The sequence below is a fragment of the Triturus cristatus genome, chromosome 6 (assembly GCF_964204655.1).
Source record: "Triturus cristatus chromosome 6, aTriCri1.1, whole genome shotgun sequence".
NCBI classification, from domain to species: Eukaryota; Metazoa; Chordata; class Amphibia; order Caudata; family Salamandridae; genus Triturus; species Triturus cristatus.
In genome coordinates, this window is record NC_140589.1 from 117182901 (window position 1) to 117210024 (window position 27124).

Sequence of the window (27124 nt, forward strand, 5' to 3'; positions counted from 1 at the left end):
TTACTTTGTCAACAAAGGATGGAATCATCGGTCTCCTCCTTCCTGCCCCACACCACCTTCAAACTCAGATGCATCATCTGCAAAGCAAATCTGCAGTCAATGCACCATTTCTATCTGGCTGAAAGACTCACTATCTCCAGTGATGCACAACCAACCAGCAGCCTCAACACCATCACACTGGAGAACAGTAAAAGAGACAAAACAATGTAACAGCTTTCGCCATCTATTCACCCAGGATTCGGAACGACCTCAATGTATTGATCAGGTTGTGCTAACGTTGCTTCATTTTAGGAATGAGCTGAAGACACACAACTCTTTAAGGGACAGTACGTGACGATGAAGTAGCAGTTCACTCTTGATCTTAGAAACCAGCTGCCCCTTTAATCACACATTGACTGTATGTTTTTACCTTTGACCTTGCACTTTGATCTGCTGCCTTTGGATTAGGTTTGTGCTACACAAATACTACAGTCATTCATAGATACACTGGGAGGGTCATGATGGCCCTATAGTTTTCTGGCAGTACAGTTTTACAAGGAAGCTGTTTTACTTAACAGTCCTTCTACTGAAATGGGTATGGTAGTTACAACAGCAAACATAAAGCAAGAGACACAACCATAGCAGTGTTTTAGCATTTCTTGCTGTTGGCATTCTGGCTTCACAGCTGTTATGATGATCGCTAATCCACCGACTACAGAATCTGTGTAACCCGAAGGCAACATGTTTTGAATCCAGTTGCCCTTCATCCCTCCCAAATTCAAGTACATATAAGTTCGGTATTTCCACCATTTGTACTATAATTCTTGACCCTATTAATTTGGTCATTACAGCGAGCAGATTGTCTGCCTCTTTTGAAGTATATCAGCATGTGTCAGGCTCTATTGCCCTCTCTTCCATACTGAAGACCAAAGGAGCAGACAAGCCGACAGAGTCATATCCAGATCTTGGCCTCTGTGATTGGTGGTATAAAATGTGCTACGATGGGCTTAAAGCACAAAGTCGCTAGCTTTGTTTTCTTCCCTGCATCCAATATGGGTATTTCAGAAACGTGATCGTTTTGGGATTTCCTTGCTAGTTTTAATGCTTCAATTCTTATGGTACCAGTTTATGTACTGCATAACTTGACTCTGCAATAAAATAATTTCATTTAACCAAATCGTTTTTTGGCGTCTTTTGTCTGCAACAAGTTAATAGGTGGATTTTGAAGCATCGATGCAGTGGCGAGTGTTTTGGGAGATGGCGTGGATTATTGTTTTTTATCCGATTGATTTGACGGTCTCTCACAGGCGTATGATTTACAGTTCACACGTGACTGCTAATTTGTGAAAACATGGAATACATTTATTACAATTACTCCCATCTCTCCAAAAGTTTCACTCGTTCCTTCTTCTTTGTCTTTGTTCATTATTCCCCGCTCTCACCTGGTAGACATTGTTTTTATAGTTCTCGACATGGATTAGCTCTTATGTCACTCTAGGATCATTGTCTAGGAGTCGCCTCTGCAAGGCACACTAACCCGGCTCATGTTCTGCCTGCCTGTGTGCTTTATTAAACTTTGAGGTGTTGACTGCTTCAGTGATTTCAAAAGATATGAATGTTTAACTGTTTGAAAGCACTCGTAACTGTTATTTAGGCTTGTCACACATGTGACAAACATGTCTAAGTAATGACCTTTATTTTGTAGTAGTTCTGTGCCGAGATCAGTCTGTTCCATAAAAAAGTTAAATATATCTGCTTTTTCAGGACTCAAAACAATCTCTACTTGCCGAAGGTGATGGCGAAGTTGGGGGCCATTTCTGCAGCGGGAAGTCCTCTGGATCTGCTGGAAGTGAAGAACACATCGACAATGGGTAAAAAGATTCACTTGTTTCAAAGAAAATTACTATTTTTCACTTACTTTGTGTGTGCTCCAGTTCAGTTATCTCTAGATAATAAGATGGAGATGGAAAAGTTGGAAAAGAAAGACAAAAGAATATTCCTCTTCCCATGGTTCAGGGCTGACACAATACACTTCTTGACCTGGCACATTAGATGGCCAAATCATTTGTTCGAAGCAAGTGAGCTTGACTTCCGTTTGCGTAGGTGTATCCAGGTGGCTTACTTTCAGGACACACATTTATCACATGTGGTGAGCCTGAAAATGATGAATATCTTTTGTCATGCATGTTATACAACATGCTCCAGAGGGCTTAGCATGTGGTTGGCTTTGAACTCGTCTGTCGGACTTCAAATATAGATACTTTGTATTAGGAGGTCTGTCATACGCTGCATTGTCAGTGTTCATACAATGGTTGCACTCCTAATTCATGAAAGGATGGGGAGAGGATGTAGCCTTACGGCTAGAGCGGTCGACCTTGAAGCTGGGGAACCGGGTACGAGTCTCGGCAACAACGCTCAACACCCTGTGATTCTGGGCAAATCACTTAATCTCCCCGTGCCTCACAAAAATGAATGTGTCCATCTGTAACGAAACTGGTAAAACGTAGGACATATATGGTTTTGGCTCATTCGCAACATACCATATACGTTCTCCATTTATGGTTACCAGCAGCCATAACTGTTGTCGACCTACCATGTTTTTCTCTTGATAGCTGTTTTCTTTGTATCTGTACAGTTGTTAAATTGTTGTTTTGAGCATGGCAGGAGGCACCAGTTATGGTATGTGTTGTTAGCATCTGTAACTATAACTAGTGAAGTTCAGTGGTCTATTGCTTTTAAGCCAAACTCATAAATCATTTTTTAAGTATTTTTTTTCAATGAATATCCTTTCTGCGTTGTAGGATCCTCACTATAGGCATAAACATAGAATATTACCTTGCATCCCGGAACTCTTTTTCTTCAATTATTGAAAGTCAGTCTTTAGCTGGAGGTAACCACCTCAATGTCCATAGAATTAAGAGTTACGGCCACAGGAATATTCTATAGCTGTGTGTGGGTTTGGGGTCAAGGGTTTGGCCTGTGCTTTGCGGGCAGACACACATTATAGTAATTGCATTTTCCTATTTTTCCACAGCCTGAAATTTGAGCGTCAGAATTGATTTGCGAGTCAGGCACAAAATGGCGGTACTTTTCCGCTGCTAAAATAGTGGCTCATGGGATCAAAATTAGTTAATGATTTGATAGTCATGTGCCTGTTTATGCTTCATTTTTTCCTGGTCTGGGATTTGATGTTTCAATGCCTGTGTGCTAACCCCTTAGCACTCGGCTGGTGTTGGACACCTTTGAGTTTCGTACTGGCACAGCTGTGCAAAACATTTTTCCACAGCACGAAACACACAAATCTGGGATGACTTCTGAGTTTCAATGTATGGAGACATTCACCAGGCAATCCCATTTCTCAAAAAATAAAAAAAATGATTGACATGATCCGCGAGTAACTGACTTGTGATTTTAAGCTGAACAGATTTACAAGCATGCTTTCTGAATTAAGTTCTACTTTTATGCCAAGATTGATGTAAATCCATTCAGCTGTATGAGCAAGAAAAATGTCCTATAGGAGCCGAAATGGAAAACACTCCCCATCCCCTTAACTAATAGTTTTGTTCAATAATCCCCCGCTAAGGTAGTTCGATCAAAGTATCATGAGAAGATCATTTTCAGTCCATTGAGGTTCCAGTAGTTCTCCCTTGCTAGAAAACATTCTGCAGATAATAGAAGCTTTCACATATAACAGCCTCAACTTGTCTGTTGTGTATTCTGAGATCACTTAACATTCAAATAGGGCAGCCATTTTATTGGTAATGTTTTGCATGTATCTGACGGTTTCAGGGCTAAGGCACTTATTCTGTCATTTTCAATTGTCAATTCCATAGAAAGTTGAATTGCCTGTTGTCATCACTCAGCGTTGGATTAACCAAAGCTCTTGATGAGTCACCCATCCCAAAGATGTCTTTTGTCTCGTTATTCTCATCGTATGTAGGAAATTTTCCATTCTGCCCTGGATATGGTGGGCTTTATGATACATGCTGTTCATGGGTTCCGTGGTTTCAATCTCTTCTCATGCCAGTATGTGCACTTGGATGATTGCGCGCAAATCCTGTTGACCTGTTAGTTATGGATGGTTGCGAGAGTGCGCATTTTTGTATCACGATAAACCATCACCTTACCTTCTCTGGGCTTCTGATCTACAGGCCCCATGGTAATGACCTTGCCTTCAGAAAAGCTCTTCCTGAAATAGTGAGCTCTCTTGCGGTTGGATCGGACAATTTTACTGTCCTTGGCGATCTCAACCTCCATTTTGACCTCTGCCACACCCCTGCTATTAGTAGTACTCTTGCAGATTTAGAGGCGCTGCAGTTAAGTCAGGTGGTCGCCCACCCCACGCATGTGGGTGGACATATACTGGACCCTATCTTTACTAACCTGCCAGTGACTAATGTTTTGCCGCCGATTCCGGTAGCCTGGTCAGACCATTTTTTAGTAGAACTAAACCTTGTGATCAGAAACCCCCTTCCGAAAACTCTTGATAGACCCATTTTTAAACGTCCTTGGAAGAAACTTAAGCTTGAGGATTTTCTTCGGGTTCTTAGCGAATATCCGCTGGGCCCTTTTAACAACGTTGAATCCGGCTATGATCTCTTTTGTGATTGGGTCACACGGGCACTTGACTTTCTAATCCCTGCTACTTGGAGTAAAAGCCGGTCTTCTGAACCCAGTCCATGGTATGATAGCGCACTATTGCTCTTAAAAAAATCATGTAAACAAGCGAAAGAGACTGGCGTAAATCCTATGATATAGAGAAAAAAATACTGTATCTCGCTAAAACTAAAATCTACCATAGAGCTATATGTAGAGCTCGTGCAGCCTATTACTCCCAGGAGTTTAAACGCAGCCCTAATCCTGCGAAGTTGATTTTTAAAGTTCTTAAAGATCTTACCGCTAAAAGAGCCTCAGCAGCTGAGATATGCTCAGTGTCCCATTGTGAAGAGCTTGCCACCTTTTTTCTGGAAAAGGTACATACTATCTATCGTTCTTTTCCTACTATCGTGAGGCTGAATTCTACTGCTAAGGTGGCTTTGGCCACACTTTCTGGAATCTCTGAGGTAGAGTTTGATAGGCTGACGGCTAAAGTTAAATCCGGGTCCCCTGCCGACCCGCTTAGACCTGCGCAGCTCAGAGAATCGACTGCTTTATGTTTCCCCCCTGTGCGCCAACTTATCAATCTTTCGCTCTCCTCAGGGACGATACCTTCTAAGTGGAAACAAGCCTATGTCACTCCTATCTTGAAGAAACCCGTCTTGGACCCCCTTAAATTGAAGAACTATCGCCCAATCTCCCTTCTCCCATGGGCCGCCAAGGTTGCGGGGGCCCATGTTAATGGAATCTTGACTCAACACCTCCAGACTGCTAATATCCTGGATTCCTCCCAGAATGGATTTCGAGCAGGCCACAGCACGGAGACTGCTCTCCTTGCGATGACGGAACATCTGCGCTCCGTGCTTGATGCCGGTCAAACTGCGGCGCTGGTGTTACTTGACCTTAGTGCCGCGTTTGACACGGTCTCACACGCGATACTATTGCAGCGACTGGGTGAAGCAGGTGTTTCCGGCGTGGCACTGGAATGGTTTCGGTCATTTTTAGCAGGTCGTTCATTCCGGGTCGCTACACCTCCATTTGAGTCTAGACCCCATTTCATCGAGCAGGGAGTGCCCCAGGGGTCGGCTCTTAGCCCCACGTTGTTCAATCTTTACGTGCATCCGCTGGCTGCGGTCGCCAACCAATGGTGTCTGACTATGGTTTTCTATGCGGACGACACGCAGCTGGCGGTTGCACTTAATGGGGTTTCCGACTCGGAGGCACTAAGGTTTAGAGAGGGTTTGTCAGCAGTGGCTGGCTGGATGACGGCCAATTGTTTACAACTTAATGCCAAGAAAACGGAGGTCCTTATTGTCGGTAAGCTGAGCAACCTCTGAGGTACTCAGTGGTGGCCCCCAGAGTTGGGTTCAGCCCCTATCCCGGTTCCCGAGGTTAATAATTTGGGTATCTGGCTAGACCCCACCCTCAGCTTCTGTGGACACACTAAAAAAGTGGCGGCTACTTGCTTTGGTATCCTGCGTGGGCTTAGGCCAGCCCTTAAATTTTTTGACGCCCCCACTAGACAGCTGATAATTCAGGCCACTATACTCTCCCGGCTCGATTATGCGAGTTCGCTTCTGCTGGGGGCCAATCAGGCGGAAGTTACCCGGATGCAGCGCATACAGAACGCGGCGAACAGAGCATAGGTGGGTTTACCCAGGTTTTGCTCTGCTAAGGAAACCATCCGGAAACTTCATTGGCTTCCCATGTCTCAAAGGATTGAGTTTAAGACATTATGTCTTTCCTTCAAGATTCTTAAGTTGTCCTTTCCCCCGATTTTAGAGCATCTTCTTACCCCCTATGTCCCCTCCCGCCCTCTGAGGTCATTGGGTCAAAATCTAGCAGTAGTTCAACGGTTCAAACGCTGCAGAGCGGGAGGGCGCTCCTTCCGCTATTTGGCGGCTAGGCTCTGGAACTCATTACCTGCACACATTCGTGCCTTGGATGATCTGCTTACGTTCAGGAGGGCTATTAAAACCCATCTTTTCCCCTCTGGATCGTAATTTCTGTTTTGGACTTTCTTATCCTGCCCGTTGCTTCCTCTTTCTTTCTGATTTTCTTCTTTTTCTGTTCTATGTATCCTTTTCTGCTAGTCAAAGCGCCGGGACGCCCCTTTGCTGGGGCAGCTGTGCGCTATAGAAGCATGATTAACATGATTAACATAACCTGCTGGTCAATGTACAATGTCTTTTGGTGAGAAGGCCGATTTAGGCTTGGAGTGCTACAAGCAAGGTTGTGTCTTGGACCAATCTTTGGAACTGTGCATGGTTTCAACAACAATACTGCAAGTTCAGGAAGTATTCCTGGGGCTTGCCTTTGCAGCAATGCCAGCCCTCGCTGGCCCTGCACTGCCCAACAATGTGTTCGAGGCATGTGAGCTGTAGATCACATGCTTTGCATACTCCTGCCATCTAGTGTTGGGTCCGGATGTTTGCACATTGTTTTTCTACGAAGAAGTCTTTCTAGTCACGGAGGAATTCACAATGCTTTCCGTTACGCAAGCCCTTTTTGCTTTGGAAAAGATTGACTGGCTGATGGCTGCCAACTTGTAGTTTGCATATTTTCATATACCGATTCTTAAGTTGCACATGAGATACCTACTATTTGACAATTTGCAGTCCTTCCATTCTGCCTAAAATCAGAACCTTATGCCTTCGCAGAGATTAAAGTGGTGGTTGTGGTACAACTTCTCAGATCAGGCATTTCTGTGTTCCCGTACCTCTGCATTTGGCTTTTGAAGGCACTCTCTACGCAGCTGGTATCAGTTCATGATCTCCCTGCTTTTTGACCTGGAGTTTTCCACCAACCTCACCAAGTCTCACTTCCAGTTTTATTTGCACCTCCATCTTTACAAGAACACAGTTTCCCTCGAGGCCTTTCCGCCTCTTTAGCATGTTCGGGGCTTTCAGGCTATGACCCAGATGTTTTGGGAGAGAGCTCTACTTCTAGCCCGACAGTCACTGGCCTTTTGAGCCTACTTGCTTCATGCATCCTTTTGATGTCCCACACTTAAAGGCACTCGTGTGTACTCCATTGGGGCCTTGTTTTAAGTGGGCCCAGCACTGGCGAATCCTGAAGGACAGTATTTGGATTTCACTAGAAGAGTGTGGTGGCTAGTGTGGGGATGCCCTTCTACCTCGCTCCTGCTTTGTCTACAGTGGTTATTGATGCAGACTCCCTTATTTGTGGTGTGTATCTTGATACATTGGAGATCAGATGTCGTGGTCCCCTTTAAAACAGAAAAGTGTCAGGTTTTGAAAATGTTATACGTGTTTTGTCGACAGTCTGCCTCAATCGCTAGAATATGGCTCTGTCCATACCAAGGAGGATGTACCAGACACAGCCAAATACCGATGGAAAAAAGCAGTCTATTTGAGAGAGAGGCCTAGGGCCAGGTCTTCTTTAGGACAGGTCTCTCAGGTGTTACGTCTCTATTTGCAGAATGGATATACACAGTGACTCTCCGGTAATAGAATATCTCACTGCTTCAGAATAGCAAGCAACTGTAAACCAAAATCAAAGAGGAGCACAGCCGGTAAGTCCAAACATATGGACACGGGTCAGGACTCTTCTGAGCAGCAATACAACACAGCCAAAACTAAATCCAAAGAGCAAGGTCAGCATAACAGACAGAATTCAGAATACCCTGGAACTGTAGCACAAATAGCAAACGTGGGGCATGAGAAGCAGTGAGCGAATGAAAAACTAGTTGAAAGCCATCACAACATGGACATTTGCCAGACAGTTTCCTAAATCTTTTGTTAAGTTTAGATACTGCCGCTGTGTGTCATGACCTGGAGGTCCCACCGTTGATCCACGCTGGCCTGCTACTATGGAGCCCTATTTGCCAAAGGCTAGTACACCACAGCCTCGGGGGTGATCTCGTAATCATGATGAAACCTTGAATACCTTGCTGAATACTGACAAAATCAGACATCAACCTGTTTGAGCTCTGGGTGATTCACCTGTGTTGACACCGTAACTTTCTTGTTGGCTGAAGGGATGCACCCAGCCAAGCAGAATCGACAGCTCTCAAGTGTTTCGATGTACACTGAAAGAAATCAGAGTTTATTTATAAGCAGAAGAATATTTAAAGGTTAGGATTATTCCATGTTAATTGCATTCACTGTATAACCTGTGCTCACCCTTGGGTAGCTTGGCACTGAGCAGTCAGGCTTAATTCAGAGGCAATGTGTAAATCAAAGGCACAGAAGTCGCTTGTGATAAATACAATGAATGTCACAAAAGAATCCTCACACGATGTATGTGAAAACGTTTGTATTCAATTATTATAACATGAACATCAGGTACTTTTGGGCATAAAAAACATTTGGTAATATTACTAGCAGTACTAGGCTAACTCGTATTGTTATGTAATTAATAGTACACCCCGGCTCACAACGATATCAAAAATATGTACATACATGAAATTAGAACACTTGTAAGCAGCACTGCTAGCCGGAGTCACGCGGGTTAACACAATGTCAAATGTATTGTGCTTTTGGCATGGAATCAATGAATAAAGCGGCACAGCCGACCAGTGTCATGAATCACAGGCGGTCCGCAGAGATCGCTCTCACAAACACACTCACTCTGCATGGTTAGACGGTGCAACAGGTTCCAGCACAGTCCGTACGTCTATGCCTTCCATACATATGCACTCGGCACCCTAATTCTGTGCCTCTGGTACCCAGCAGATCAATGGATATCATCCTGCAGACTCCGTGGCTCAAGCCTGCCTTCACCCTCTAGTTCACCCAGTCTGTCTTATACCCCCGGATGGAAGATAACCAGCCCCTTCTCCCAGATATGAGGCCGCATGCGGCCAAAGTCACACTCAGTCTGGGTCCTGGGAAGCAGGTGGTAATATCTAGCAAGTTTTAATTAGGAAGTAGACGTAACCAAGGGGAGTTTAGCAGCCACTCTGGAAGGTCAACCACAGCTCTCAAACACAATGGAGTCACGCACTCTCTTTGACCTGCTTCCGAACTGTCGCGTAAGTGCTCCTTCAACCCAGTCAATCTCTCTTCGCTACTACCTGGCCCTGAGATGTCTTCGGGAGGGACCAGGTGTGGAGAGGGCAGTTGTTCCGCCGCGATGAGGGTCAAAAGGGAACCAATGAATGGAGAGTAATACAGGGGAGCCTCTCGGTAGGTAGGCACAATGACCAATTCACGTTGATATGGGTTCTACCAGGAAATTCCAGTCATTGGCACGAAGAGTCGCAAATTCCATACCTCCCCGAAAATGAAATTCAATGTCTGGTGCACAATGATACAGGTTGCACCAGACCTGTCTTTTACACAACCATGCTCAAGTTTAGCAGAGCCATATGAGGTAGAATGAGGTACTACTACAGGTACACCTCCTCCGAGGGTCGCGCCCTGTGAATCGGACACAGCACGCAATGAGTGTGCATTCCGTGTGTTGCACGAGAGAGATGTGGCATGATCGACAAAACGGGTCAAGCGGGGTACCACAACCAGTGAATCCACTCACCAACACCAAGATACATATGAGTGTCAGGGTACCTCCATTACAGGAACCACACACCTTAGATGTGGGCAAGATTTGTGGGGCTCCGCACTAGACAATCTGAACTGAAGGTACAAGTCTTAGTTCCATGCTCACACACTTCTACCCCTTAGGATGCAGTAGCCGATGAGGGCACTTGAGAGAACCCCTCTCTCCAGATGTCTGGTAGATGGTGTAGGACCCTCATGAGAGATCTCTGATGTATCTGAGATCTCCGGGAGAAAAGGAGACCCGCCAACGGGTCATTGGAGAGCACACTTCAGGGAGCCACACTTCAGCAGTTACTCCAAGGCCAACCACTATTCAGAAAGGGCAAGCGGTCCCCTTAATGGGCAGTAATCCTGCATGTGCACAACACTGTCTCTGGCAGTGTGCACCATGCAGTCCCGGTTCTCCGGTCCCGCGTCCCCTCAATCATATCTCACCTCTTGCTGAAGGATGGCACCAGTAGTTATACTGTGGTGTGTCTTTGAAGTTAGGAGTGGCTTCCCTTTTAACCACATATGCCTCCCCTAAGTTGTAGGCCAGTCTGCCATGGGGCCGTGGAATGTAGATCTTAATCTTCAGTGGGGCCATGATCTGGACCCTTAAGGCAGAGCGTCAAAACCTCTTCCTCCAATCTCTCCATCTAGACCCGCAAATGGCCGAGGTCTGTTTTAGTAGTATGCCCATGTTTATTGCTTTCGTTAGGGAATGCACAGATGTGCTCCCCCGACCCCTGGTGTCCATCGGAGCCAGGCACCACAGCACACAAGACTCTTAAGAGCATGGAAATATATTTACCCAAGGTAACTAACTTTCTCACCATTACCAAACTATCTATTGCTAAATGGGGTGTGTCTTTCACCATTTTCTTTTATCAGAAACCCAATATTAGCCTTGAAGGAGCTCAAGAGATGCTAGGAAATATGCAGTTTTTCACGCATACAATGCAGCTACTTTGCTATTTATTCCTGAAGTCTTCACTGTTTAGATTTAGCCATCTGAACTAACACCAAAGTGTGCATGCTTCTTTGAATACTCTTTTTACCTAACAATACAGAAAGAAATCTTAGCTATCACGAAGGAAAGTTTAATTCTGTGAAGTGCATGAAGCCGAGGATTATGAATGTTTCTGTTCACTATATTTTAGCATTTTTAACAGCGAACCACCAATTAGAACCCCAAACTACACTTTTCAGAAAACCCAGGGGATACAGAACAAGAACAGCCAATCAACTGCCACAACTCATCATATAATTCATGGAGAGGCTCCCTCTTCCTCTTTCATTCTGTGAAGATAGGTTCCATGAATTGTCCTATTGAATTGAATTGAAACAACCTTGTTGCACTCGGTCCTCTACTAACTAGGAGAAGAAGAAGAGGTAAACACTATGAATTAACACATAAATAAAACTACCTTTGCCCTTAAAGATTAGAAACTTTAAACTTGCTCTGAATGTAATGCTCTTCAGTAGGGTGGCTAGCCGAAGTGAGAAACCTTGACACCCGGGTGGGATAATCCTTTGTCCTTAATAGAATTGACACTTTCCTTCATGATAACTAATCATTTTTCCATTCTGTTTCTGGAATGCTTGCTAACCACTAATGTAGCCACACTCAGCAAGACTTGCAGTAAGAATTTTACAAATGTAGAATATGACAAACAAATTGCGGCATTCATAATGTCCTGTAATGAACCTTATTAAAGAAGAGCTTCTGAAACAATAGCTCCTTTTGCAGAGTGAGCCCCAGCACTAAAGTATCAATATTGGACTACTTCATCACCTACCTGGCTAGACCTGTACAAAATCATATGGGTATTAGTCTTTGTCCTCCTGGTAAAGGCAAACGTGACCCCATTCGTGGTAAACATTCTGCCAGAGATGTCCAGCTCCTGTACATCCGACAGTCTTCTGCAGGAATCAAGACATACTAACATGGCTAATTTTACTGACCGGACATTATTCACATCTCAAAGGTGGGAATATTTGGGGCTTGGTGGAAAAGAGAGATGTAACCCTCTTATCATTTTACAGACCAATGCTCTCCCACTGAGACACTATATTTTAAAACATGGCTGTAAGAAACTGGCTCTATATATACTGCACCAAAGTGATGTACAGTGTGTATAGAGTCCAAGAGTCCCCAAAGGTAGGCAGAGGTTAAAGTTAGATAGAACCTTACTCTCCAAAGTGGTAGCTTGGTCGAGGAGTAAGGCAGTATCAGAGGACAGTGTTAAGCATTTGTTGTACACACTCAGTCAGCAAATGAATTCACACACTCAAGAACTGAACTCTAGGCCAATTGTTTTTGTATAAAAAATATACTGTTGTTTATTTTTAGAACCAAGCAAGCCTCGAACAGGTAAGCATTAAATACTTTTCAGTAATACGTTACTGGGTATAGAACTGTTTGAAAATGCAACAGGAATTGTACTTTGTTTGATTTACAGGGGAGCAGTAGAATGCGACACTTAGCAAATACAACACATTGGAATGAATAGGCTTTTTCAGTATATTGCAGGTAAGTTACTTCTACGTTACTTTTTCTAACTCAGTGCTGGATGCCTAGATTCAGCACTGGGACATTTCCTGTAAACAGATGAGTAAATGAGTTTTTGTTGTTCGTGCGATTTTTAAAGAATATTTTCAGATTTCAAAACTCCACACTTAAAAACTTTTTGGAGCTGTGCATTGAAATGGATAAGCTTTTTCAACAAATTGCAGGTAAGTTACTTTTACGTTACTTTTTCTACCTCAGTGCTGAATGCCTAGATTCAGCACTGGGACATTTCCTGAAAACAGTTGAGAAAATGCGTTTTGGTTACTATTTCGATTTTTAAGGTAAATTTCAAGTTTTCAAAAGTCGACACTTTGAAACTTTTTCACAAAGAAGCACCAATGTTATCCTATGGAAGGAAATTCAATTCACAGGTAAGCTACTTCTACATTACTTTTCTTACTCAGTGCTGGATACCTAGATTCAGCACTGGGACCTTTCCTGCAAACAGTTGAGAAAATTCAGTTAGGTTATTTGTGCGATTTTTAAAGAATAGTCTTAGTTTTAAAAAGTCGACATAAAAACTTTTTGGGAGAAAAAGTGTCAATGTTATCCTATAAGGAAAATCAGGTTATCGGTTTCGAGGTAAGTATTCAGTCTTTGGAGTCAGGGTTCTGGGGTTAGACTCAGGTGTCTCCCAGGGTCAGTGATGCACTGTTGTTGCACCCTCAGCTGCACTAGGGCAGCCAGGTGCAGAGTGTGGAGGCCCAATGTTATCCTATGGAGGATAGGGGAGCTCCGGTTGGTGGCTGCTGGCAAGCAGGCCACGGGGTTGTGGGAGCAAAGCTCCTAGGGTTTAGGTCAGGGAAAATGGGGAACCAAGTAGGCATAAAAAGTGCACCCTCAGCGGCACCGGGTGCAGAGTGCTGTTTTCGCATCGGGTGCCCTGTTGTTTTCAATGGGGATTTTCGATTTTGGTTTTCAGCTGCAGGCTCGGTCCAGAAAGGCTTCCGGGAGGAACCAACAGCTGGGCAGGTAAGTTGGAGGGCTTGGGGACGTAGGTTCACCTCAGGTTCTTTTCTCCAGGGCGCAGAGCGGCTGGATGCAGGGGTGTCTTTTGAGGTGGGATTTCACCGGGCCACTACAGTGGGGGGTCTGCGTGCAGAGGCAGCAGGTGACGTTGGGGAGTCCTGGAGGGGTCAACCCACGGTGGACTAGGACTCAGGAGCGCTGGGGGACCTCGCTGGGACCGGTGAGCCACTCAAACTCGGGCCGTAGGCGACAGGTGCAGAGGTAGTTCCAGGGGTCGGGTTTATTTGTCCTCAGCAGGCTCAGAGTCTGTTTTCGAACAGGGCTGCTGTTCACAGGAGACACAGTCTTTAGAAGTGAAGGCAGGCAGGTCCTCCGGGTTGGTTGAGGTTGCTAGCTGCAGGACACGCCGGGATTTCGCAGAAGGCAGGTTTGAGGGGAGACAGGCCTGTAGGGCTGGGGCAAGTCAGTGGGCGTCGTCCTCTTGTTAGCTCTGCATGGCTCTTCGTCCTTCTTCTTATCTTCTTTCTTGTTTTTCGTTTCTGGATCTACCTTCTTGGTTTAGGGCTGCCCCCTAAATACTGTATTTAGGGGGCGTTTTAGGGGTCTTGAGGTCAGTAGCCAATGGGCTACTGACTTCAGGGTGACTACATCCTTTGTGTGCCCACCCCACATGGGGGAGTGAGCACAATCCGTAGTCCTCATTGGGGCATGTCTGCCATCTGCAAGATGGCGAGCACTGGAGATTGGGCTTCACCTCACCTCCCCCACCTGAGGGGTGGAGTTGGCAGTGGTGGGCACACCTCCTAGGCTGGCTAGTTTTTCCCGCCTGTCTTCCCGCCGAAAGGGAGGGGAGACAGGAATAGGGCCTGCTCCTGATAGCAGGAGAAGCTGGGGGTTGCATTACAAAGGCTGCCAGGCCTTTGAAGCTCCCCTGCCACAGATGGCTCTTCCTAGCCTGGGGGAGATGTGAACACCTCTGCCCAGGAAAGGCTTTGTTTCTGGGCTCAGGGAGCGTAGGCTCCTACCCTAGGAGTCCAGAAACATGTCTCGTGGTGGCAGGCTGGTGTGTACCAGTCAGGGAACCCACCAGATGCCCTCTGTGTGCATTGTTCATTAAATCCCACACTGGCATCAGTGGGGTTTAATGTGCTGAGAAGTTTGATACCAAACTTCTCAGTTTTCAGTGTAGCCATTATGGTGCTGTGGAGTTCGTAATGACAAACTCCCAGCACCATATACTCTTAATGGCAGTACTGCACTTACAATGTCTAAGAACGGACTTAGACACTGTAGGGGTACAGGGCTCATGCACCTGTACCCTCACCACTGACATAGGGCACTCAGTAAGAGGGGTGACTGATCTATGCCAGGGTAGTGGGTTGTATGCATGGCACACAGGGATGTGCGCCATGTCGACTCTTTACTTTGTTCTGCACCAAAACACGCAGCGTGCAAAGGCAGTGTGTGTGTGTAAAGGTACAGGGCCTCTAAGGGTGGCACAATAAGTGCTGCAGCCCTTATAGGTCTTCCCTGGTCACAGTGACCAGGGAAGACCTCGGCGCCACTCCTCATTACCTAGCGCCTGGGAGATTAATGTCCTCTTTCTTGCAGTAATATTGCTCATTTTAAAAGTGTATATATTTTAATTGTGACGCTTTTACTTACCTCATTCCGGGGCTCTGGTCTTTTTCTTTGGTGTCCCTGCCCGATCCGCCGCGGCTGTATTGCCGTTTGAGCGGCGGGAGAAAACACCTCTCTGACCCAGAACTCACTTCCGGCAGGATGCGGTCTAGTCGTCCGCCGGAAGGGAAGGTATTTAAGTTGTCCTCTGGTGGGGAACAGCGGATTGTCGGCGCCACTCCTCATTACTTAGCGCCTGGGAGATTAATGTCCTCTTTCTTGCAGTAATATTGCTCATTTTAAAAGTATATATTTTAATTGTGACGCTTTTACTTACCTCATTCCGGGGCTCTGGTCTTTTTCTTTGGTGTCCCTGCCCGATCCGCCGCGGCTGCATTGCCGTTGAGCGGCGGGAGAAAACACCTCTCTGACCCAGAACTCACTTCCGGCAGGACGCGGTCTAGTCGTCCGCCGGAAGGGAAGGTATTTAAGTTGTCCTCTGGTGGGGAACAGCGGATTGTCGGCGCCACTCCTCATTACCTAGCGCCTGGGAGATTAATGTCCTCTTTCTTGCAGTAATATTGCTCATTTTAAAAGTGTATATATTTTAATTGTGACGCTTTTACTTACCTCATTCCGGGGCTCTGGTCTTTTTCTTTGGTGTCCCTGCCCGATCCGCCGCGGCTGTATTGCCGTTTGAGCGGCGGGAGAAAACACCTCTCTGACCCAGAACTCACTTCCGGCAGGACGCGGTCTAGTCGTCCGCCGGAAGGGAAGGTATTTAAGTTGTCCTCTGGTGGGGAACAGCGGATTGTCGGCGCCACTCCTCATTACCTAGCGCCTGGGAGATTAATGTCCTCTTTCTTGCAGTAATATTGCTCATTTTAAAAGTGTATATATTTTAATTGTGACGCTTTTACTTACCTCATTCCGGGGCTCTGGTCTTTTTCTTTGGTGTCCCTGCCCGATCCGCCGCGGCTGTATTGCCGTTTGAGCGGCGGGAGTAAACACCTCTCTGACCCAGAACTCACTTCCGGCAGGACGCGGTCTAGTCGTCCGCCGGAAGGGAAGGTACTTAACCCGTATGTGTCATACGCGCAGCGGACGAGCGCAGCGGGCGCGCCGAAGGCAAGCCCGTCTGCGCCCGTCCGCGGCCGAATGGGGCGCGGGGCCATACCCCTTGGCTGTTTCTTGCCACCTCGCCCTTACACAAAGGAGGAGCTCACCAATCTCCGCACGAAGATCATTAAGGAGTGTGAGCATAATATGGATATTGGCAAGAATGACCATGAACTACCATGTAGGCATTGTGGATATACTCTGAGGGAACACTCCACAGGGAGAATATCTGATACTCACAATGCACAGGGTAACAGCAGGAAGATTAGCTGCGCCCTGCTCAACTGCAGGTCCCTAAATAAACATAGGCTAGAGATTCATGATCTCCTGACTGATAATAAATGGGATATGCTGTTTTTAACAGAGACCTGGCTCAATGAGGACTCGGACCCTGAATTAACGGAGGCTCTTCCCCACGGTTATAAGATCTGTAGGCAAGACAGACTTAGCGGGAGAGGTTGGGGTATTGCAATAATTTATAGGGAGAGTGTTACATGCACCCTAGAGTCCGCCAATGTTGCAGACAGTGAAACAGGAGCTTTCTCCATTTTGATTGACACTAACACGGTTATTAAAGGCCTATTAGTGTACAGACCTCCTGGTGCCAGCAAGGTCTTCACTGATAGTTTGATACATAACACCATCTCCTCAGCCATGCGCTTTAATAAATATCTCTTGCTAGGTGATTTCAATCTTCATTTGGAAGACGTCAACAATACAGCAGCACAAGAAATGCGACAAGAGTTACATACTATGCAGTTACAACTATGCTCCACCCTTCCCACACATCGTCTAGGGCATCAGCTGGATCCCATTTTCTGCAACTGGGATAATATTAAGCAGGAACCCCCCATACCTCTGATATGGACAGATCACTACCTTGTCCCTTTTTCCTTCCATCTGAAGGATTATAATAATCGAAGCCAAACCACTTGCATCAAGAGAAGACAAAGAAAATGGGCTAAATTCTCTTATAATATGTTCAGGGACAGCTTTATCCAGGAAGGCCCCCCCACTGAGTTGGGCACTACCCTCAATGAGGCTTGCGAAAACTTAGATGCACATATTACATTGGCTCTGAATTTAGCAGCTCCCTGGTCTAACAAGGGCCCGGTGCGATCAACCAAATCAGCACCATGGTTTAATGCGGAACTAAAAGAAGCCAAGGCTGCCTGTAAACGGGCAGAACGAGCCTGGAGAAAGGCCTATCTTGTAGAAGCAGGAACGCGGTATAAAGTCTGCCTTAAGAACTATCATGCCTTGATTAGGAAAACCAAGGCAACATTCTACACCGATTGTATTGACAGGGCTAACTGCTCCACTAAGGAGCTATTTATGATCTATAAAGAGATCTCAACATTAGCCTCCCTAGATGAATTGGCGGGCGCCTCTGCGCAAACCTGCAACAAAATCGCTGAGTTCTTCCAAAAAAAGGTGTTGGACATCTATTCCACTTTTCCTTGCGATGCCAGAACTGGCTCCAATAGGCTCCCCCCCCACGAGGAACTCAGATGGGGGGATGAGAAGGAAGGCTGTATCAGCCAGTTCCTTGTTCCTGAGGAGGAACTTTTAACAACAGTAGCGAGGGGAATTAAATCAGGCTCCCCGAGGGATCCCGCACCGGCCAGAATATTAGCTAGTTCTATGAGCTTCTTAGCCCCCTATATCAGACACATACTTTCTCTATCCTTTGACTCAGGCAAGGTTCCGCCTGGATGGAAACAAGCAGTCGTGCTACCCCTAAAAAAAAAACCTCAAGTGAGTGCCACTCAGCTTAACAACCTACGCCCTATTTCCCTCTTACCCTTCTTTTCCAAACTTGCCGAAAAATTGGCCAACCAACAACTCACAGCACACATAGAGGCGAACAGCCTTTTCCACACTTGCCAGTCTGGCTTTCGCGCTCACCACTCCACGGAGTCAGCCCTACTTTTCTCTACAGAGGCGCTGAGGAAGCATGTGGACGAAGGGCAAGTAGCAGCACTGATACTTCTCGATCTCAGTGCTGCCTTCGACACTGTAGCACACCACACCTTGCTACAGTGTTTGAAGAGAGGGGGAGTGACGGGAAAAGCGTGGCTATGGCTAGAATCATTTCTGACTGACCGCAGCTTCTATGTGGAGCAAGGGGGCAACAGATCAGATGTTTTTGATCTTAGGCAGGGAGTCCCTCAAGGTTCTAGCCTCAGCCCCACCCTATTCAATTTATACGTTACACCTGTGGCGCTTATTGCTGAGCAGTATGGGGTTGAGGTAGTAACATATGCCGATGACACTCAGCTGGTTGTTGCCCTGACCCAGCCAGCTGAACAGGCTGCTAGTAAATTCACATCCTGTCTCCAAGACCTTTCAGCCTGGATGGCTAGTAACTGCCTCCGCCTGAACGGTGACAAGACAGAGGTACTTATCGTCGGCAGATCTCCCTCAGTTTGGACCTCGGCCTGGTGGCCGCAGGCCTTGGGACCTCTGCCGATTCCAAGGGATCAGGTGAAAAATTTAGGCTTTTGGATTGACTCAAACCTGACTTTTGACTACCAATCCCGGTGTGTCTCTGGCATCTGCTTTGCTATCCTTCGCAAACTGAGAAAGACGCTTGACCTGCTCCCGGAATCTGCTAGGAAAACTTTGGTACATGCCCTAGTCACCTCTAGGTTGGACTATGGGAATGTTCTCTATTTGGGAGCAAATGCAAGCTGGCATCGAAGACTCCAGACTATCCAAAATGCCGCCGCTCGCTTGGTACTTCGGTTACCAAGAAGAGCTTCCTCGAAAAAATCCCTGGAGAAACTACACTGGCTTCCTATTAAGGAACGTGTTGATTTCAAGGCCCTATGCGTTGCCCACAGAATAATTCAGGGGAAATGCCCGGGCTTCTTGCGCAGCCTGCTCCTTCCTTATATTCCTGCTCGGCAGCTGCGCTCCCTTGGAGGTGGATTCCTATCGATTCCTAGAATCAAGAGAGCCAGGATGGGTGGGAGGTCGTTCCGCTCCTTAGCTGCCCGCAGATGGAACACCCTTCCCCCCCGACTACGGACAGAAACATCAGAACTGATTTTTCGGAAAGAGCTGAAGACGTTTCTCTTCCCCAAAGGCTAATCATCTGCTCTCTTGGTTTTGCCGAGTAGGTGCTGCTACAATCCTTGATAGCGCGGGGACACACTGTATAGTGTAACCAGGCGCTCTACAAACTCAGAAATAATAATAATAGTGCCCTGGGTACCTGTGGTACCATTTACCAGGGGCTGGCATGTGGCCAGAGATGCCAATTGGGTTCGTTTTGGGGAAAGAACACAGGCCCTGGGAACCTGATTGGCAGGGCCCCAGGGCATACCAAGAAAAAGTGCATCAGTAGTCTGGAAAAAATAAAGGGGGGGGGTGGGGGAGGGGGGTGGTTACTGCAACAGAAACCCACATTCCCATAATGGCTAGTTAAAAATAGTTGCTCTGACGGAAACGGTTATGCACAGATTCCTCACCTAGGCTTTGAATATTCCCCAAGCACAGTCGGGATGCAGAAATGTTTCTCCAGCATGCTATGTGGATCTGCACTCGTTCTGCACCACTCCGGAAGTGAAAGAACTGAGCAGCATATAAGCGCCACTCTATTGCTCTAACATCAGTTCTTTTCCTTCTGCGTTTCCAGTGCAGATCGGAAGCTCCGTTCCTAGTTTTGCTATGACGACTTCTGAAGAAATCCACTGTGCTATGCCCTCTACCCCCAAAAAGCCCTAGTTTTAAACAATGCTTTGGCTGTAGACAACTGATGACGTTTACAGACCCACACAAGTTGGGTCTGTGGTGCATGTGCTTGGTCACACCTCGAAGTCTGATGATAATGGGCCCCTTCCAAAAGCGTTTCGGGAACAAGAAGCAAAGCTGTACGTTGCAGAAAATAAGTGGAAGCTGCAGTTTCCTTGTAAGTCGTGTTCCAAGTCTAAGATTTGATCTCTCTCCCGAGGCCATTCCTATAAACTGCCAACTTTGTGGTCCAAGTACTTTGGTAAGTCCAAATCAAAGTCAAAATACAAACAAAAAAAAAGCAAAATGGATCATTGCTCTGTCCCGCCACTCTGTATCCACAGAGAAGGTGCAGGATGTAATGTGAGTCGATCTCCCTCATGTTCTCTTGTCAGGTAGCTGAATTCCCCAACTGATTCTGGTACGTCCAAGTTCGTCGGCTTTCAAAAATGCCACAGCAGATTGTAACTTCCAAAGAGGCCATGTTACAAATGATGTGTACTCTTCTGGCTCCCTTTGGCATGCCTGCAGGTCCCAAGGAACCACAGATGTCCTCGGTCGGGTTACTGTCTGAGCCATTGGGACCCGTTTCAGGCCCTGTATCGACTACGGTACAAACTTCTTTTCCGGCTCCAAGACCTACACCCGTCCATTTCAGGTCGATGTGGGTACAGACCCTGGAAGAGGTTCCAGTGCTGATTGAGATGTCAGTCACAGAACCTACTTTGGCTGTATCTCAATGTTTTTTTCCCCCCACTACACAAAAGGCAGCTTCCGCATGGCTTTAAAAGAGGCCAGTGGGCTTGATAGAGCCCCTGTCAGGATTTGGCTTGCCACTTGGCCATCAACAGAAGTTTGCATCATTTGAAGTAGTGGAGAGGCGGGCAGCTGAGGTCCCTGTCCTAACAGCTGCCTTGAGTAAGACCAAAACAAATGTCCATATGGAAATTTTGCTGCCGTGGCCAGCTACCTCTAAGCTAATGTTCCCCTTTAATGAAGCCCTACTAATACCTTAATGAGCACATGATCAAAGCCATGTTCCTGCCCATCAGAGAATAGTCAGGTGGCCAGGTGCCACAGATTGTTTTTTTACAGAACATCTTCCTCCAGAAAGCCCAGTTCTTAAAACTTCAACCAGTTAGGTGAATTCCAATTAATTCCTCATAACTCCTTCAGCCTCCCGATAGGGAGTACAAGAAGATTGAGGCTTTTGGCAAGCATTTGTTTTTCTGTGGCATTCTATCAATTTGATCAGTTAATGCTGTCTGCCTATTGGGTCGCTACACACATGTCCTGGGGGACATGGCCAGTGAGATCTTGCCGGCGTTCCCAGAAGACCTTAGGGCCTCCGTGGCTCAGACAATTTATGAAGATCAAGATGCTGCCAAATGTGTTATATGTGCTGGCCTATATACTACTGATTAGGAGGGCAGTTGGCACCCGCGTTGTGCTTCGCCAACATACATGGATGCGAACACATGATTTTCCGTTAATATACAAGCCTCTCTCATGGATATGCCTTTTGCTGGCTCACACCCTTTTGGAGATGATGCAGATTCTGCGTTAAAAGTGCTTTAAAGAAATTAGAGCTATAGATCTCTCTCTGAGTCTGTTGACCCCGCCAAGCAGTTTCCACACCTATTCAAAAAGTTAAGAGGCTGTTCCTGAGGGTTATAGGAAAAGACAGTCTCTCCGATCAGCTGTCACGTCAGTCCTTTTGAGGCAATGGATGTAGGACTGACAGGCAGCGTGAAGGCCAGCAGGGGCATCCGTCCTCCCATTCCCTCTCATGGAGCACCAAACTGCTTTAGTTTGCCCTTAGTGTTGCCTTTCCATTTATTGATGGACAAGAGCCAGCACTTCCTCCCAGGGCTGTACTCCAGCACGTCCAACACATTGGTCTTACAAATTGTTCAGCATGGCTATCCTTCTGCAGGAGGTGCCAGCGTTACTGAGGATGCTATTAAGAGAGTATCTGACTCAGAAAGTGGAGAGGGTTGTTACTTTTGTTATTTCCTTATGCCGAAAAAGGGCTGGGTTCTCCTGGCTTTTTTAAACCTTTGATCTCTGAATCCCTTCCTGTGGAAGGACAAATTCAAGATACTCATGCTACCCCAGATCGTGCTTGCTCTGGACTCCATCAACTTGATAGTCTCCTTGGACCTGAAGTATGTATATTTGTATGTACTTGTTCTGCAGCCCCTCGGTTCAAGTCAGCTTAGCAGCATTTTCAGTTTGCTGTGCTCCCTTTCCCTGGGGTTTCACACAAAGTTATGGCAGTGGACCTGGCTCACTTTTGGAAGCTGGAAATTTCAGTTAGTCCCCTACCTCGCCAGCTGGCTATTGAGGGTCGTAGACCCCTCCAAATGACAGCAAACCTCCTAAAAGTCATTGGGGTTCACTGTTAATGAGCAAAAGAGGAACCTGACTTCTTCGCTCAGGCTCCCATTCATTTGAGCTATCCTAGGTACAATGTAGTTCAGGCCTTCTGTTTGTCCCAACGACTCCTGGGCATTTGGGCTGTTATCCCGATGTTTCAACCTTTGTCCTGGATCTCAGTGAGATCAGCTCCAAGGCTTCTAGGCCTCTTATCCTCTTGCATCCTCCTTGTAGGTTGTGCAGTGGAATCTGACGTTCCAGTGGGCCCAGATTCAAGGAAAACTGACAGAGGCCATCCAGCTCGCGGAAGAGATTGCTCGCTATCTGTATTGGTGGCTGCTCAAATGCAGTAGGTCCACCAGCAGGCCTCTTTTTCTTCCCTTCCCAGAGCTGACAGTGGTGACAGATACGTCCTTGCTAGGCTCGGGAGGTCATCTCGAAGACGTGGAGATCAGAGGATTCTGGTCTCAGGTGGAAGCCTGACTTCATGTCAGTGTATTGGAGTTGTGGGTCATTCATGTGGTATTGAAGGCCTTCCTGCTATCCATTAAGGGTAGTCTAATGCTGTATGTCATTGACATCAGCACCATCATGTGGTTTTGCAACAGGGTGGAATGAAACTTGTTCCTGGATAAATTGGTGCAGAGGACTCAGGCGACATTCTTGCAAAAAGTCCTTACTCTCTTCCATGTTGGCCAATCCATCACTCTGCCTGCATTCTTTTCTAGCTTCCACCCATTGAAAAATAAATAGAGGCTCCATCGACTGGACCCCAAAAGTTTTCAAAGCTTTTGCATTGATCATACTATCATAGGATCATGAAGGGGACAATTAACTTTTTTGTAAGCAAGAAAGGCGAAGCTGGGTAGAAGAGGACCATGTTAAGGTGAATAGTCCTCTGCATTAAGATCTGCTATGCACTGACCACGAAGCAGCCGCTGCAAGGTCTGAGAGCACATTCCAGCAGGGCTTAATCTGCTATCAGTACACTGGCATGTAGAGTGCCTGTCCCTGACGTGTGCGACAGTGCATACGTTTCCAAAGCTCTACTTGACAGCCAGATCCAGTGGGAAGGGCATTTCACCCGCTTGGTTCTAGAAGAATTTTTGATCTGAGTCCAATCTACAGACCCTCCACCTGGGGAGCTACCAATTTGGTTTATATATTCTAAGGTAAGGAAGCAGACATCAGAAGAACAAGTTACTTACCTTGCAGGAATCTGTAGGCCAGCCCATAAGCTGTCAGCTCGAAGAGAAATGTGAGGAAAAGGGTGTATTCTACATTGTGCCTCACCATGTAATACACTTACCAACTCTTTAGAACCAGTAGTTTTCGTCTGTAAAGTCCTCAGCTCAAACCAGGGTAGCAGTGGCACTGAGCAGCCAGGCTTACAGAGAGAAACAAGTGTAAAGCATTTAAAAAGCACCAAGACAATTGAAGAAGAAATGGACACGACACTCAAAACATCTGACAAAAATATTATAAAACTAGACTGTATTTTTATAAGAATCTAGGCACTAGAAAGATGAAGATCCGCTGGAGGGTTACGCAGATATAGATTTAGCAAGCAATAATAATCAAAGCAATTTCCGTTGACTGCGAAAAAGCCTTGCCAAAGTCAATGAATTGGACAATTAAAAACGTTTTCTCGAAAAACGTAGGTAAATTTCAATGTGGTCGATTAGAAGTGCTTGGGGCGACAAACTCTGGCAGAGAGTTTGTCAGGGGCAAAAGCAAGGTCCTCAAAAAACAGTTACCTTCACAGAAAAAAGTAGTCCTTAAGCAGTTGCAGGCACTTTCTCCTCTTTGCCATGCATTCCTATGAAGTAGTCCTGATGCAATGGATTAAAGATGCTAAAATGCTCATATAATACTGTGAATGTGATGCGGTTGGCGGGGGGGTCTTCCTCGGTCGTGCGAAGATGGTGAGGGTGTACTGTATAAAGAGATAAAATCTCAGTGTAGATGCATGCATGCATGCATGCATGCTTCTAGGCATATAAAATTAGGCCTTGAGTGTAGGAGAGTAGGGTCTGCTTTCTATGTTCACCCCCACTTTTTGCTTTTGCTTCACTGGTTTTCGACTTAGATGTGGCTGTAGGCCTGCTAATCAGACCCACAGCCCGGCTGTTCTCTCTCTAAACTAATACTATGTACTTTAGGTACCTAACCCAATTGGATAGGATCACCTTATTGGCCCATGTACAGTGTACCTTAGGTACCCAGGGCATAGGTGTACCCTAGGCCTACCAGGGGCTGCAGCATGTATTATGCCACCCCTGGTCTGGCCTTCCATTATGACACAACTGGCTGATCACTCAGCTGGGGCAAGGTCGTGTAATCACCCCTTGCTTAGGTGTAGTATTCCTATACTTACCTTATATATAGACACATGTGTACCTATCAGCCACTCCTATGGCAGGCCTTAACAATCCTGGAGGCAGAGTGCTTGGTAACATGTGAGATGGTGCTCTAGCATGAGCTGAGCCTGTCTGCAGCTTTCGGAACCATGTCCTTATAGCTGTTCTATGATATAGCATACCATATACTCTTAAAGTACCTTATAATCTTAAAAGGTTATGGTAACTATGGTTTGGCTTTATTGAAACATGTCGTGTAAGGTGTCTAACACTTTGGAATAATACCCCCATACCATTTCAGGCAATGAGGATATTATTCCCCCCTTCTAGAGGGAGAAGACATGTTGAAACCTACTTACCCGGTTAAAGTTAACCAGAGCCCCAGCATCACAAAATGTATGCTGCTGCCACAGACACAAGTCTGACCTCCTGCAGCTGGGAGTCCTTCCAGCGAGGGAGGTTTGGACAATAGGTTTCCTGCCTTGGGAGGTGCGAGCACCACCCTAGACAGGATTTAGTGTATTGGGGCAGGGAGGGTTGAATCAAACGAGACACTGCCTGGGGCACACAAGGTGTCCCATGCATAGTACAGTTCAAACCGGTGCTGGGGCACTCCAGCCCCAGCTCTGGCGCGAAACTGGACAAAGGAAAGGGGGTGTAGCCACGCCCCTTCCTGGTCCCACCCATAGGAGGGACCTTGCAGGTAGCCCAGCCCACTAGCCCAGTATATTAGTAGCTAGTTGGGTCCTGCTAAATTAGATTAACCTGAATCTGCAACTTGAACAGAAACTCTGGACCTTCGACATTCGACCTCAGGAAGAAGACTGAAGAAATCTCCCTTGTGGCCAAGGAGTGACCACCCTGGGCAACCAGGCACCATCCAGCGACCGCTGCTTGCTTTGCGACTGAATCCTACGAGGGACGACTGCAGAGACTGACCAGCGCCAAGACTTCCAGACATCTCTGAACCAGATCCACATCTCCAGCGAAGCTGAGACCCGTGGAGGCGACGAGGGACGTGGGACGTGGGACCGGCGACTTGGGAAAAGTGGTTAGTAACTGACTAGCGCGACTTCCGAGGCTCCCTCGAGGCTGTGCTTGGGGAATTGAGAAGCCCCACTCCCGAGCACCATCTGCAAAGAAGACCAGCTCCCCACACTTCACGTGTTCTGCGTGGGGCCCCTCTGCACCTGTGTTGCTCGACGTGTTGTCCGGTTGCTGGCCCGTTGTCTAGTAGCCTCTGCGACGACGAACCTTTACTTTCAACTTGCTGGTCCGGCTCCTCCAGACTGGCACCCGCTCGTCTGTGAAAGAGAAGCACCCCAGACCTTCCTGGTCTGCACCAGAAGCAAGTCCTCCGTCCTGCGTGGGTTCCGCTTACCAAGGCTTGTTGGGTCCTGACTCGACTTTGACGCCGCCAACAGCAAGAGCCTTCGTGGGACAGCTCACCTCCTGGTCCTGGTCGTCCTCGACGTCTCCTGGTACCCGTGGCTGCTGCGACAAGCTTCACCTCTTCACCTGCATCTTCACGACATCGCCTGGTTCCTTCCTGGTTCCTTCCCGGCTCCTGGCTGGCGACCTAGACTCTGTCCCTTCTGCTTGCATGTTCCTTCCTTCTTGATCCCCACCTTGGTATCCACCGGACACTCTGCACTGACTGCCTGTCAGCAACTTTCCTTCAGGCATCCATAGAAGTCCACGACGAAACCCGACGCAAGTTCACACCTATGCACCCGCAGCCCGTGGGCTAGGTAACTTGGGTTCTTCGGTGCTCACAAGGGTATTGACTATCCTAGGGTCTAGTTTCCGAGTCTCGACTTTCTAGCTATACCAGAAGTGTCCTAAAACTGCTTATTTATAACTGCTAGTAATTCTATCGACTTTTACGCATTATGCGTGAGTGTTTCCACTCTGCACCTGAATCCCGTGGGCCTCCCACTTTCTAACTGTTGGTAGTGTAGTGTAGCCCCAGCGATTCCCTAGGCCTAGGCCTATCCTGTATCCGTGACAGTGGTCTTTATACCACTTACTTAGTATATGGTTTGTGTGGCCCCTAGGGCCTAACTGTATTTACTTACCTGTGTGACTTAATGTATGCTTAAATAAGACTGTGTTGTACTTACCTCGAATCTCATAAAGAGTGCTGAGGGTTTGACTAGAATAAATACATTCTATTTTTATATATATCTGTTGTGGTGTCCTTTCATTTGGTATTCAAGGGATTACATATGGTATAACAGCTCGCTTCACATGCCATTCAGAGTTTAGCCTAAGACTGCTCTTGT

The 27124-nt window shown here is 46.7% G+C and overlaps 1 protein-coding gene across 5 annotated transcripts in view; it reads left to right on the plus strand.

Moving 5' to 3' along the window:
• LOC146816482 (exportin-5-like) overlaps positions 1-27124 on the plus strand; it is a 1867381-nt gene that overhangs the window by 836015 nt on the left and 1004242 nt on the right. For all 5 annotated transcript variants that reach the window (XM_085610326.1, XM_085610327.1, XM_085610328.1 and 2 more), the window contains exon 21: positions 1744-1850. In XM_085610326.1, the coding sequence (XP_085466452.1) occupies positions 1744-1850 (107 nt within the window). The remainder of the gene's footprint in view (positions 1-1743; positions 1851-27124) is intronic.